The following is a 14,211-nucleotide window of genomic DNA, read 5'->3' as shown; positions in this document are numbered from 1 at the left end:
AGAGTAAGCTATTCTGGATAGGGCAGGTACTTGTGTAGTTCCAGTCCCTAGAAGTGAAGATGGAGATATTAAAAAACATCATATTCAGAGCCGTGTAATTTGAGTATAATGAAGTCTGTTTCTTGAGAGATTTTCTGTCCTCAGATAAAGAGAGCTATGAAAGCCTGTCTACAGATGAATAAGGTCCCACTGAAGAGCAGTGGTTCTCAGTCCTGGTCCAGGGGACTCAAAGGGGTGCGCATTTTTGTTTTTGCCTTAGCACTGCACTGCTGATTCAAATGTTCAAATATCAAGTTTCAGGTGGTATTTATGTATTCATTTGTGATGCTATCCTTGATATGATCCTGTAATTGTCACATGCACATGTGTGTGCACATTCATCTATCTGTCCAATGATATCATGATTTGTTATAAGGGATATTATACTTTAGTAATCCACAATTACCTGGTGATGTAAAAGTCTAATAATGACATTATCTTCCTTATTCCTACAGATACCTTGTAACTGGAGATTATTTCAAAATGATTACTTATTTTTTAATTTTTTAATTTTATTTCACCTTTATTTAACCAGGTAGGCTAGTGGAGAACAAGTTCTCATTTGCAACTGGGACCTGGTCAAGATAATGCAAAGCAGTTCGACACATACAATAACACAGAGTTACACATTGTCACGTTTTGACCTTAGTTCCTTTGTTTTGTCTTTGTTTTAGTATGGTCAGGGCGTGAGTTGGGGTTGTTAGAGTTGCGTCAATTCGAATCTGGTATCAGGATAAATATGACAATGAGTCACCGATTGTATATTATGTATTTTTTATTAGCTAAGCAAGAAGTGGTAAATGCAATTTTCGTATATACGGGCTCTGTCCCACCTCGCAGGGCAAAACAGAGAACTGACAAGATGTATGTAAACAGTATTCTTTATACTGTGATAGGCCAACAGACGGGTTGGAACTGTCTATCACAGTAGAGACTGGGCGTGGTTTAAACTTGCTCAGCCTATTGCAGGCGCTCAGGCGGGTCCCCGCCTCTTGGCGCTTCTGCTGATAGATGTAACTGTTGCTGCAAAGAACATCCATGCGCTCATACTGTTATCTCGCACCTGGCTCCTGTTATCTAACAAAAGACCGCTTGTTCTCGCAACACCCTGCTCTGAATGTGCCCCCCTCCCAACTCATTGAACAGTTCCTGTCTTCATGCTACTTTTCCATCATGAGAAAGGCCCATGGCCTTGAAACTTTTAACAATGTTTCAAGTCAGCTATGTTGCATAACACATACATACATCCACACAAGCCAACAGCAGATAATATTCAATGATATATATGGTAATGGCTATAGTGTAAAACACAGAAACCTCATAATCCCCCTTTTTACAACCCTATGGGGTGTAACCAAAATTCAGCAATGAATCATATAACAGTTACAAAGTTTAAAATACCTTCATGTCCTCCATTCGGTCCCACTATGTACTAGATTGGCTACCAGCCACCTAGGAACTTAAAACCCTCATGTCAAAAGAGAACAACAGCTCATTTAAAAACAGAATAAAAGAAAATGGTGTGAAATTTAAGTCCCCCTTTTGACACCCGCTAGGGTGTCACTTATTATCCTTTATTTCAGCAGTCCCAACATAGTAATATGTTAATAGCATTTCATGAAAATAATAAAAAAGCGTATTATTAATAATAAAACATTATTTTTAATTATTATTATTATTATTTTTTTACAGAAAAGAAAAATCAACCAAGAAAAATAGAAAAAAAATCGACAAGTGATATATGCTTTTGTCTCCCCCTTTTGACAGTCACTTATCAAAAACTGGATAAAACTTTATTGTTTATTGACATGTAAGATATAGGATAAAACTTTGGTCATGGAAAACAGAGTAAAGCAGAGCAAAGCATTATTATAAACCATCTGGTCCTCTCAGCTACTCCTATCCTGCACCAGGTGGGCAGCATGCCACCCAGGGACTCCAAACCTTCACAACAGGGAGAACAAACATACTGGAAAGAAAACTTATCATAAAACAAAAATGTAAAACAAGGAACTGTGGTGGTGTAATATTTATTCTACTACCTCACCCACAGCATACCATGGGTCATCCTCAGTCAGTCTCATCCTCCCCTGAAAGCATGATTCAGTATCAGCATCTCCAACTGGAGCATCAAGCAAAGGCATCATCATGCCTGAAGCCTTCACCACATCTGTAACAGACTTCTTAAAACACGGTATGATGCAAGCAGCACAACACATCAATAACAAAAATACAAGAATTAGGGTCAGAAATCCAGTAACCACCATACCAGTGTACTTACCAAACCAGGCTGGCTCCCAACCAAGAGAACAGCCCAGACTCCTCCACCCCCCGCCATGGTCCTCATCTCAGCAGATAGTGCATCAAGCTCATTAAGGGCCTTAGATATACTACCATCTGGACTGGTGTTATTAGGAATATACGTGCAACATTGTTCACCGAACATCTTGCAGACGCCCCCCTGACTGGCAAGAAGCATATCCAAAGCAAGTCTATTCTGTCTGGCAACCCTAGATGTGGCCTCAAGCTGTTCAGACATACCAGTGAGTGCGTCACGGGAGTAATTCACAAAACCCTGTTGATTATAGTAGATATAATTAATCCATGCAGTCTGTCTAGCATCCACTATGGCTGGACCCATAATAGGTAGTAAGTGCCAGAGTCCATCATTCCTACCCAAGGCCAGAAACTCATGAGGAAACTCCACTGGCACCCCCAACAGGTTAGTGTATATGTCAACTACATCCTCTGTCCATGGAGCACTACGTCTATGTCTCCCATGGGATGGAATGTTTTCAGGTCCCCTGGATACAGAACCCAACAGCTGTTCAGCAGTAACATCAACAATGGTCAGAGCACACGTACCTTGCCAGTCTCCTCTAAGAATGGGTCCACAGATCCACCACACATCAGCCAGACCACTAGTTTGGTTTAGGCCTGTAACTGGCCAAGTGGAATTAATGGTTATGTTACTGCTGCAATCAGCTTCAGGCAATCTCCCATAATCAATGCCATTACCTGTACCCGTGATGCAACTGTAATTGCCCCCATATGCCTTAACACCTGTAATGAAGTGCTATTTCCTATGCAAATGACCAGCTTACTGCTATTGCATTGCTATAATTGAGACAACATATAGCAATGTATTTTCACAGTAAATCATGGTAGGGCCAGATAAGAACGCACACACATTACACACACTCACTGCGAGGACACACAGACTTGACTTGCCAAGACAAGAACGCACACACATTACACACACTCATTCCCTCTCCTCTGGATGGGCTCCAAAGACAAAGAACTCTGTCGAGAACCAATGGGATACTGACACCAGGCTGGAGGAGACTGTCTATCATCTACGAACAACCTACTAGCAGCCAGGACTACCAGAATCTACCTACGTCATTTCAATGTATAAAATGAACTGTACGATTGTGACCTGTCTCTCTTTTTTCCAATGGTTCGTTTGAGAACTTGATGAAACGGAGCCGTGCACGTAATTGCCAGATATCATTACTTTGAATAAACGGCCTTTACTATACCGTATCCGCCTTGTCCAGCGTCTCGACTTGGTCTCGTTTCTCATATACCTATTCATCAACAAATTGGTAGCAGATGGATGGTTTAAACCCATGAATTCGGTCCATAGAGAGTTGATGAGAGAAAAGACAAGTTGACGACTGATTCAAAGGACGGGCGACCTGTTTACTAGGAGCCATCGGGGATTCAACTCGCCTTAGGAAACTGATCTAAAGAGCTCGACAATATAAGGTAGGCAGAAACCTGTTAAATCAAAATCTGCATATTATATCATAGTCATTATCCAAATTATTGATCAGAAGTACTAAAGGCGTAGGTATGAATTCCTGTTAAATTTATGGAAAAATTATCCGATAACAAAAGGCATTCCGTAATGATATCTGAGTGATAAATTGTCATTTCATATTCAAATAGTCTGACAGTGGTTGATATGAATCAATCAGGTGTACAGTGAGGAATTTGATGACTCTGTGATATATGGTAAATCTTATCTACATAGTCTGACACTAGACGATGTGACGGTCGTATTAGGTGTACAGTGAGGATTTGATGATTCTGTGATATATGGTAAATCTTATCTACATAGTCTGACACTAGACGATGTGGCGATCGAATTAGGTGTACAGTGAGGATTTGATGAGTCTGTGAAATGAAATGTTTTGTTAATTGATCGAGACGTATAGCCAAGACTGGGACTGGTGGAGCTGGCATCCCACCAGGAGCCTCGGTTATAGATAAAGATTGGACTAGGAGTGAAGGAATTAAACCTGATCTCTCCAGATTAATGTCACTGATTGACCGTTTCATGAGACCGAGTGATACTGACCACTGACTAAAATTGACCGCCGAGTCAAAAGTGGAGCGGGGGGGTGCGGCCGCCGTGCTGTGTAACGAGTTGATTTTTGTCCAATTCGAGCTGTTGGTGTTGCCTAGAACTAATTCGACCAAAATTATAGAAGGCAGTTGAATATATTGACACTGACCCAAAAGTAGGCGTTAGGGACACTAACATTTGGCCAGGCAGTAGAAATGTGGGTAGTGGTAGAATTACAAAAAAAAAAAAAAAAAAAACCTTAGACGCATAATTATCTCGCGAATATCCCTTTTCAATATTTTAGTACAGTCTACTCCAATAAACTATCCTAGACGCATAATTATCTCGCGAATATCCCCATCGATATTATAGTATAGTAACTCTACAAAACTCTTTGTGCACGAGGGTGAGACACAAGAGATAAGGCTGTGTGAGCACCGTGAATACATCGCTGGTTTAGACTAGTGACGGGCTAAGTGTATGAAGATAGTTATTAAACCCAGACATAGTTAAACGACAGAATGGCCACAACCACCATTCCCAAACTCAAATTCAACGAATATTTAGATCTGAGAATACAGGAGAGATCAGGGGGAAAACAGGAATATAAATCTATAAAGAAAGTATGGGAGGGAATTAGGCTGAAATGGACACAGGCAGGTTACATTAGTGGAGTCGCCCCGTCAAGGGAACAGCTTGGCGCTATGGAGAGAGAATTAGCGGAAGCAGTGGAACACAGTTAAAACAGCGAAGCAGAAATAAATAAGAGCCATTTTTTCAAAAATAAAGGGACGAAGAATAGGGAGAGCGCGGAAGCTGAGCTAAGAATAGGAACGTGGGCAATAGAAGAGACAAAAAGGACACGCCCACACAAAAAACCTGATATGATGGGCGTGCTTGCCGGGGCCTCAGATGACGTCAGCGAAGGCACAATCAACAACCACAACACACCACCGCCCACCGTGACCACACCATCAGCCCCGCCCTCTCTATACCCACCACTGCCACAGGAAGAGAAGACTGCAGTGCCACCTCCCTATTCACATAATCCATTCACACACCTCCCACCAAACCCGTTTAAAACTCACACCACCCCAGCCGCCGTACAGGCCCCGGTCTTTATGGTGCAGGGAGGACAGCTAAAAGGGAACATGACTGTGGGTATTCAAGATGGCCTACTAGTCTGTGAAGAAAGGCCCGATTGCTCAAGCCCCATAGCACTACAAGGCCCAGGTGGGTCCCTGTCGAACTACACACAACCAAGGGAAGGTGGATCTCAACCGGGCCTCCTAAGGAGAGAGGGCCACGATCTTATTCAGCTCTCCTCTACTCCGAACACTGACTGGTACGGACGCAGAGATAAAGAAGATGATCAAGGGTCATGGGTGTAACAGGGAAACTGTTCCGTTGGGGTTTCGTCAAGAAATCACCCCAGTAAAGACGAGGAAAACGAAAGTAGACCTGGACGTGATGAGGAGGAAATGGGACGGGACATCCGGAACTCTGTAGCTCAAGCCAGAACTATGATAGACGAAGCTGAACGTGGAGGGAGCACATTCCATGTGGAAGGGGTAATGGTAGGAACAGTGACAGACCTGATCGAACCTGTCAAACAGTCCATAAGGCTCTCAGAACTAAGAAGCAGGGGGGTCTCGTCCAGAGCAGACTGGGATCCCCAACATGGAGAGACAGGAAGGACAGGCTTCCAAATGCCGTTGAGGCCCACTCCTGATGGAGAATACGAAGAGTACCAACCATGGAAAATGACAGACCTCACCACTTTAATGGAACAGTTGCCCAGTCTACATGGGGGGGCCTCGGCATGGCTCCTCCAACTACAGACACTTACCTCTGGCCTACGCCTCTGTCTGGGAGACATGAAAGCTCTGTTGGCTAGGGCTACAGACCATACCACCATGATGGCTCTCATGAGAGACACAGATCTGGCCACAGGCCCAGCTGCACTAGGTCTAGAACGATTCCGAACTCAGTTATGGGCTGAGTTGAGAAGAGCATACCCTACTGAACGAAACCACTCAACCCTGTCATCATTCACCATCAATCCAGGGGAACAACCAGCAGCCTACCTGGATAGGGCAAAGACAACATGGAGAACCGTTCATGAAGACCCATATGATCACACTGCTACCACACTCAGCATGTGGAAGGAAATGGTGGTGAACGGGACCCAGAATGAAGTCCGTGTAAAACTAAGGGGCACAGTGGGGTTGATGGCGCTACCTTTAGCTCAGTTTAACTCCCATGTACATCACCACATCACCCAATTCAACAGGGAAAAGGGTGGAGCGGATACACAAGTCCAGTCCCTACAGATTCAACTTCTGAAACTTCAACTGAAAGACGCCAAGAGGGGGAGTCTGCTACAACTGTAGGACGCCCGGTCACTACTCAAGGGACTGCTCATATCCACTGTCTCAACCTCAGCCCCCACCCAGGGGAAGAAGGCCCTTCTACGGTCCACCTACAGGGAGGGGTGGCTACAGGCCATCCCCTCAGCCACAACCACAGCCGCAATCAAGAATTGAGAGTGAACAACCTGCATACAACCACCCAGTGCCATTTGCCTCCTACCCACCACAAGAGGCGCCGTACCAGGGTATGTCAGGAGAATACCCCCCTTGGCAATACAGCTGCCCACCATCACCACGAGAGAAGGAACTGACCTCTCGACGGCTGCCTCTCTCACGTCCCCTGACTACTCCAAGTGTTTCCATTTGGATGTTTCTGAAAAGGAGGGGTTCACAGTCTCTGTCCTTTTTCAGAAACAAGAGGGGGAGCGCAGGGTGCTGCTGTACCACTTCTCCAAGTTAGATCACATTGAAATGGGCCAAACATGCTCCAGTTACGTTGCTGCAGTAGCAAAAGCTATTGAAAAAAAAACACAAAAAAAACAGCTCACCTCGATATCACCCTTCAATCAGCCAACATCCTTCAACCAGCACCTGCCCAATTAGCTGAAATCATCGGATTGACGCAGGCCCTCATCAGAGGAAAAGGAAAGACTGAATATCTATACAGACTCAGCCTATGCCCATGGAGCAGTCCACACTGATGGACCCAGAACTTTTACGAGAAGCACATAGCCACACACACAAAGGCAAACTAAGGACTTTACAGAAGGTGTGTCACATCTGGGGGCACCCACACATGAAAATATGACTGATTTTTATTTTGCATGACGATGATTTATTTTATGACGAATGCAATGTTTGTGACAGACACAACCCATTGAAACCATATCAAACAACAACATACTTAGTACCTAATGCAGGTTTTCAGGATATTAGTATAGACCACACCGACATGGGCCCCGACAATGTATTCTAAAGATAAATGCTATCTCCTAGTTATGATAGATAGGTTCTTCAAATGGGTAGAAGCAATACCAGCAGAGGAGGGGGATGCTAGGTCAGTCGTTAAGTGGTTAACAAACCAAACTAATACCCAGTTATGGCATCCAAAGAAAAATCAAATTTGACAAATGGCTCACATTTCAATAACAAACACCTGAGACAGGTGGAAGAAAGATTTGGCATAACACACAGATTTGGTTCTGTGTACCACCCCCGATCCCAAGGTCTCGTGAAACGCGCAGGTCAAACGCTTAAAATCCAAAATATATAAGGTATATGTGCCGGGTCGAAGTTGAAATGGGTCGAAGCCCTGCCCCTGGCGTTGATGGCCATGAGAGCCTCACCAGGGTCAGGCACCCATCTCTCTCCTCATGAGATAATGACTGGTAGAGTCATGCCTGGGCCACCAAAGGAGGGAGGTCATATGCCCGCCCTTGATGTACAACAAATTGTAATGTCTGATTATGTGAAAAAACTGACGGTTCTCTCTGCAGCACTCTCTACCCAGGTTCACAAGGTCCAGGAGAGAGAACTGCAGGAAGCTCCAGCACCACTGAAGGTAAAAGGTTGGAGACTGAGTAAGGGTCAAAGTCCACAAGAGAAAGTGGCTGGAACCCAGGTGGACTGGGCCGTACGAAGTGAAGGTGGTTACTTCACACTCAGTCCAGGTCAAAGGTAAATTGGGCGCACCTTGGCACCACCTCACATTGTACACCAGCTCCAACTCCTTCCCGCACATTGACGGAAGTCAGAACTGACCTAAGTGGTCTACATTCGGTCCCAAATTCTACATCTATTTGGCCAGGGAAAATGGGAGGTGCACCCCCATACTCTCTGACTAAATCACACTTTTCCCCCTGGGAACGTTTGGGGATCTCGGGACCCCTGTTTGTTATTTTTCTTCTCATAGGAGGGGTCACTCTATGCACACTCACATGGCTCATAGACCAACAGATGCACCCACTACAGATTCACACACTGAATTCTACTCTGCCAGGTGAAACTAACTCTCTCTCTCTCTTCCCTCTTATCTACCACAAGACCATACCGTTTCTAGGCGTGAGGTGAGGGTCACTGAGTGCAACCCCCAGGAGTTGAAGAGCACCACCTTGTGTTTGCCTTTCAATGCCACCACCACCGTTTACCTGCCTTGGGGCCTTTTGGGTCATGCGCGAAATAGTCTGGGGCTACCTGCCTGGACCTATTCCAGTTTCAACTGGTATATAACCAAAGGGGGATATGGTGAGTGGTCTTGGAAAAACCTGGTGGCAGAAGCAGGATATGACTGGTCCAGCTATTCCAAGGGACGGGCTGTCCTTGCCTGGCGCAATCGGCTGACACTTTCACGCACTGGTTTTCAAATGAAGCTGATTGTACGGCCTGGGACCACTATGGGTTGCCAGGTTTTTACGTTGGCCCCATATGTAGATAGCAGCAGGGCCGAAGTCTATTTCACACTATATATTTGCTTTACGCCACAACCGCAGCCTACTTCTGTGACGGTGCGTGACGATATGGCAAAGCCACATACCCTACCCCAGCACAGTGATGGGTGGGGTTCTGCTGTGTTAGTGGTCACTACCCCTACCCCGGATGAGAACATTCAGGTTGCTACAGGTTTCTCAGGTTTGTCTAACAATTGGTTATTATTGACCGAACAAGCAGCCAATACAACCCCCACTAGTTGCGTAGTTTGTATGGGTGCTAGACCATTGCTCCGCATTGTACCGGCCTCTGTCGAGATCGGATGTTTAATGCCCCTTATGGACAAAGACAATCCGACTGGTAATTGCTCCTTGTGGGATGCAGTTTACCCTGTGGTCTCTGCTACGGTCAGGGCACCAGTATTTTCCTCTGATGTTGCCAGGGCCAGATTCTCCTGTATTAACATGACAGGGGGTCTACTACAGTTAGGTTTGCTCCCTGTGGACTGGTGTACAAATACTATCGTAATAGATGGTGGTTTTAAGCCAGTGATCAGGGCTGACATCTGGTGGTGGTGTGGGGGACCTCGGCTTTTTGACAGAACTCCCAATAATGCTACGGGTACTTGTGCGCTTGTAACACTTCTGCTGCCTATCTCTGTTTACCCTATAGGTGTGGGTGATTTGGTGACCCGGATACAGGCTGTGGACCCACAGTTTCTGCCTACCAGAACCAAGCGGGAAGCAGCCCCGACTGGTGGGGATCCCACATATATTGATGCCATCCTCTGGTGGAGTTTGAAACATGCACATATGAGTAGTTGTCACGTCTCTTTCGAGACGTGAAGAGGGGGACTATACATTTTACTGGCTTTTAATTCATGTCACGTCTCTTAGGAGACGTGAAAAGGGGGATTTGTAATGAAGTGCTATTTCCTATGCAAATGACCAGCTTACTGCTATTGCATTGCTATAATTGAGACAACATATAGCAATGTATTTTCACAGTAAAACATGGTAGGGCCAGATAAGAACGCACACACATTACACACACTCACTGCGAGGACACACAGACTTGACTTGCCAAGACAAGAACGCACACACATTACACACACTCATTCCCTCTCCTTTGGATGGGCTCCAAAGACAAAGAACTCTGTCGAGAACCAATGGGATACTGACACCAGGCTGGAGGAGACTGTCTATCATCTACGAACAACCTACTAGGAGCCAGGACTACCAGAATCTACCTACGTCATTTCAATGTATAAAATGAACTGTACGATTGTGACCTGTCTCTCTTTTTTCCAATGGTTCGTTTGAGAACTTGACGAAACGGAGCCGTGCACGTAATTGCCAGATATCATTACTTTGAATAAACGGCCTTTACTATACCGTATCCGCCTTGTCCAGCGTCTCGACTTGGTCTCGTTTCTCATATACCTATTCATCAACACACCCCAAGGGGCCCGATGAGGAGGTACTGTAGGAAACACAAGGCTCAAAGAGGAACAGAGAGTTGAATTGGGCTGAACCTGGTAAAAACCTCTCAGAATACACAACCACCCCTCTCCTTCTCCTATAGCAAATGGGTGTGTAGCCAGAACAGGTCTAGCATGACTACAAATAATGCAGTCCTTTCTTCTCAGGGTTTTAGCTGTATACCTCATATAGGACAGCCACAAATTGTCACTACCATCAAAACCAGTCTCAGTGCCTAATTGATCAATAGCTGAATAGTCTCTAACGTTAATTACCTGAATGAGATTTGACACAGTGGTGATAGGTGGCAGGTTCGGTCCAGGGGTGATAGAGGAGTGTGTCTGGCCCTGGTTCGTCTGGGACCTCTGGTTTTGGCAGTACCTTAATAGAAAACACACCCATCGTGTCTGTCCCGGTCCTTTGTAGTCCGAGGGTGTAAGTGCCTGCATCAGAGAGCTTAATAGTTTTGATGGTTAGTAGGATTTCATCACCTTTACAAAGTTCAACCGTGCTCCCAGGTTTTCCCCATATCATGGAAAACCTATCCACCTTTGTGGGATCCCCTATGCTATAAGGATACCCTCTTCACCAATCCCAGAACTGTCCCAAGTCGGTTATCATGTAATCCTCATACGGACACCCTCCCAATTTAATATAATTTAATTTATCATTTTCGTCCACTTGTTCTGTAGACATACATTCAGCACTCCACGGGTCAGAACCTGGAATCCGCTGGTACCTCACCATCTATTTCCATCGATTTCTCCAGAGTCCTGGAAATAAGGCCTCATACACAGGGAATTAGACAACAGCCCCATAAAACTAAAACAGTCACACAGGTGAATGTAGCCCATAATACAGTGATCATAATATTTTTTCCCATTTTCCGAACATACTTATCAAAACAATTAGTCAGAGAAGTATCCACCCCAGAGTTTTCTGCCAAACCGTGAGCCAGGGTGGTCAAACCAGCTGAGGCTTCGGGCACTGATTCGTCCGGAGCTGTGTTATTTGGGATGTAAGCACAAACATGGTCCCGATAATCACGCATACTTCTCCCTTTTCAGCCAATAACATATCTAATGCAATTCTATTCTGCCAAGCCATCAGGCTGGTTGCTTCAGTCTGTTCTGCAAAACCTTTAATAGCATCTCTGGTATAATTGTTAAAGCGCTGTTGATTATAATAAATATAATTAATCCAGTCCACGTCCGTGGAACCCCAATGTTGTCAATGTATACTTTGTACTTCCATACTGGGTGAGTGGATTCATATAGCCCTCTCTTTCCAAATGAGCTATGACCTGTGTCCACGATCAATATGGGAACCTGCACCGATATATGCCATAATGGCTCAGTGTCCTAGACTGCCATGTAGTTAGAGACTCCATTTTGGTCTACATAAAACTCCATTGAGAGATCCTTCCCAACCTCTACTCTAACTGTCTACCCAGATCTAGGGATCTCTTATGCTTATTTTGGAACAAAATCCTCATCGTCTAAACCATGGGTCAAATTACCACTCTCCGCATACTCAAGTAGGACGTGCTGTATCAGGAATATGTCACCCACGATAAAACAGCTCAGACGAACAGCTTCCATGTGAAGCCCCACCCTTTCCCCGAGAACACATCACTTAGCAAGAGCCAGACACATCTTCACTTCTATGAACAAAAACAGGGGTGACAGGACAGGGAGGGTTACTTCATTGGAGAGATGGCCCCCGGAATTCTGTTAATTCCAGTTCTCCTCTCGAACACTGTTTATTGTTCAACAGTGTGTGTCTTACCCTCCCGCCGTGCGATATGAATCCGGGTAGCTCTTTCAGCTAGCTGTCACCAGGAGTCCTTGGTATGGTCCCCCCAACAAGCCTCTGGGACTGGATTGAGTGACTTCACCTGTAGTTCACCTGTAATGCATAAAATCCTGGACATACAGGCTTGGTTAACAAACAGTTTCTCATATGTTTTATCTGATTATATCTTTAACTTCTATGCCCATTTGTTAGCTACATTTTTTTAAATGATTAGTTTCTTATCCAACAGGCCCCATCCTATCCTAGACCACAATTTACCCATCCCCCTTTTGATACCTGGCTCTGCCCAGGTAACAACCTTACCTACTATAAATAATGACTTATGTAAGGTTAGTATATTATCCTTCTGTTCTGACATTATCATGTAGGAGCGCCCCTTTCATTTTTCACATGTCCAATTCTCCCTTTTGTCTCCACTCAGTAACTGTTATCTACACATTCTGTTATCTTTGCCTGTCCTGGCTCCCCTTCTAAAACTTCTCCTCTATGCTCTCCAACCTTCAAGGTCTCTGCAGTGCGGGGGAGGGCTCTTCTGTCTGCCTTTTCCCCTATCTGTCTGTAGCTCTTTTTCTCATGTTTCCACATTTTAACTAAATGTCTCACTGTTTGGCTTTATCTAAACTCATGGATTTTTTTTTAGAAAAACATGTCTATGGTGGCAATTTCTAAAGTCCTTATATAGGTTAATTAAACTTCACTATAATTAAGTCACCTTAAAAAATAAATTAAATTAAAAAAAAAAAAAAGTTTATTTTTTTAAAACAGTATTACCCATGACCACAAATTCATTATTCAAATAGCACCCCCTTGTGGCTGATCAGACCACCCGAGAGAGCCATGAAAGCAGGTCAAAGGTTACACCATCCCCCTACATTCGTGTTCCATACCAAATTAGACATATTAAAGAACCCTTTATCCTTAAAATAAAATAAAAATCACTTGTGTAATTAAAACACATAAAATAAAAAAACTCGTAAGGTTCCATAGGTGAGCGTGCCTCTTTAAAATACCTTTGCACTAAAACAAATAGTTCTAACAATTGTTTTATGTGTATATATTTGCAAACCTTAATGGATAATCAAGACTTCCAGACCTTTTTCAATTTGGTCGTTTATGGCCGCTCTCTCCCCCACTCTCCCCAAGATTATAATCCCAGGAGGCTTCTAAAAGTGAGACACAACACGCCTAACTAGCATTCACTATGCTACTTCAATTCAGAAACTCAATAAGTGAACTATAACTAAACCTAATGATAATTCCCCTTTGACTCAAATCATTAATCATCATTTTTAAACATCGTCTACGTATATGTTTACTTAAATGAACATGCTACCCTTAGATACAATTAACCCGATAACAGTATTATCCAATGTATTACTTTTTCCCTTTGCCGCAAATGTCGTACATTTCTCAGTGTAAGAAATCCGTAATTTAATCCCAGATATTTAATAAAAATGCATTCGCATTCTCCCATGACTCCTTTAATTTACTTATTTGAGATAACTCCCATCCGTCCCGGAATAAAGAATCCTACTTAAACACGCCAGAACACAATGTTTGACTAAATTAAATCAAACCCTAAAATTGACCATAACCAGTAAACAGATAAACAAACCACTTTTATCAGCAAAAACAAACTATACGAAAACTCACTACTATAATGCTTCAGATGGCAAAATTACTCAGAGACTCACGTTTACATCTGTTAGTTCCTCAAGAAAAA

The 14,211-nt window shown here is 44.0% G+C and overlaps 2 protein-coding genes across 3 annotated transcripts; one reads left to right on the top strand and one right to left on the bottom strand.

Moving 5' to 3' along the window:
• Nucleotides 1–938: 938 nt before the first annotated feature.
• On the bottom strand, nucleotides 939–13,168 carry LOC112232807. Its single transcript, XM_042320462.1, has 2 exons — nucleotides 10,651–13,168; nucleotides 939–3,102 (listed from the first exon to the last, which is right to left on the bottom strand). Exons 1-2 carry the CDS (start codon nucleotides 11,120–11,122, stop codon nucleotides 2,285–2,287), a joined length of 1,290 nt encoding a protein of 429 aa, XP_042176396.1. The 5' UTR covers nucleotides 11,123–13,168; the 3' UTR covers nucleotides 939–2,284.
• Nucleotides 3,810–10,590, top strand: LOC121846350. 2 transcript variants are annotated; one of them, XM_042320463.1, is made up of 2 exons: nucleotides 3,810–8,326; nucleotides 8,809–10,590. In XM_042320463.1, exon 1 carries the CDS (start codon nucleotides 5,875–5,877, stop codon nucleotides 6,784–6,786), a length of 912 nt encoding a protein of 303 aa, XP_042176397.1. In that variant the 5' UTR covers nucleotides 3,810–5,874; the 3' UTR covers nucleotides 6,787–8,326; nucleotides 8,809–10,590. The 2 variants fall into 2 exon arrangements, with proteins under 2 accessions (XP_042176397.1, XP_042176399.1); XM_042320465.1 differs by having other exon boundaries at nucleotides 3,810–9,009; nucleotides 9,865–10,590.
• Nucleotides 13,169–14,211: the final 1,043 nt, after the last annotated feature.

Source organism: Oncorhynchus tshawytscha, linkage group LG04 (genome assembly GCF_018296145.1).
Source record: "Oncorhynchus tshawytscha isolate Ot180627B linkage group LG04, Otsh_v2.0, whole genome shotgun sequence".
Taxonomy (NCBI): Eukaryota; Metazoa; Chordata; class Actinopteri; order Salmoniformes; family Salmonidae; genus Oncorhynchus; species Oncorhynchus tshawytscha.
This window is presented reverse-complemented; position numbering and strand designations above follow the sequence as displayed.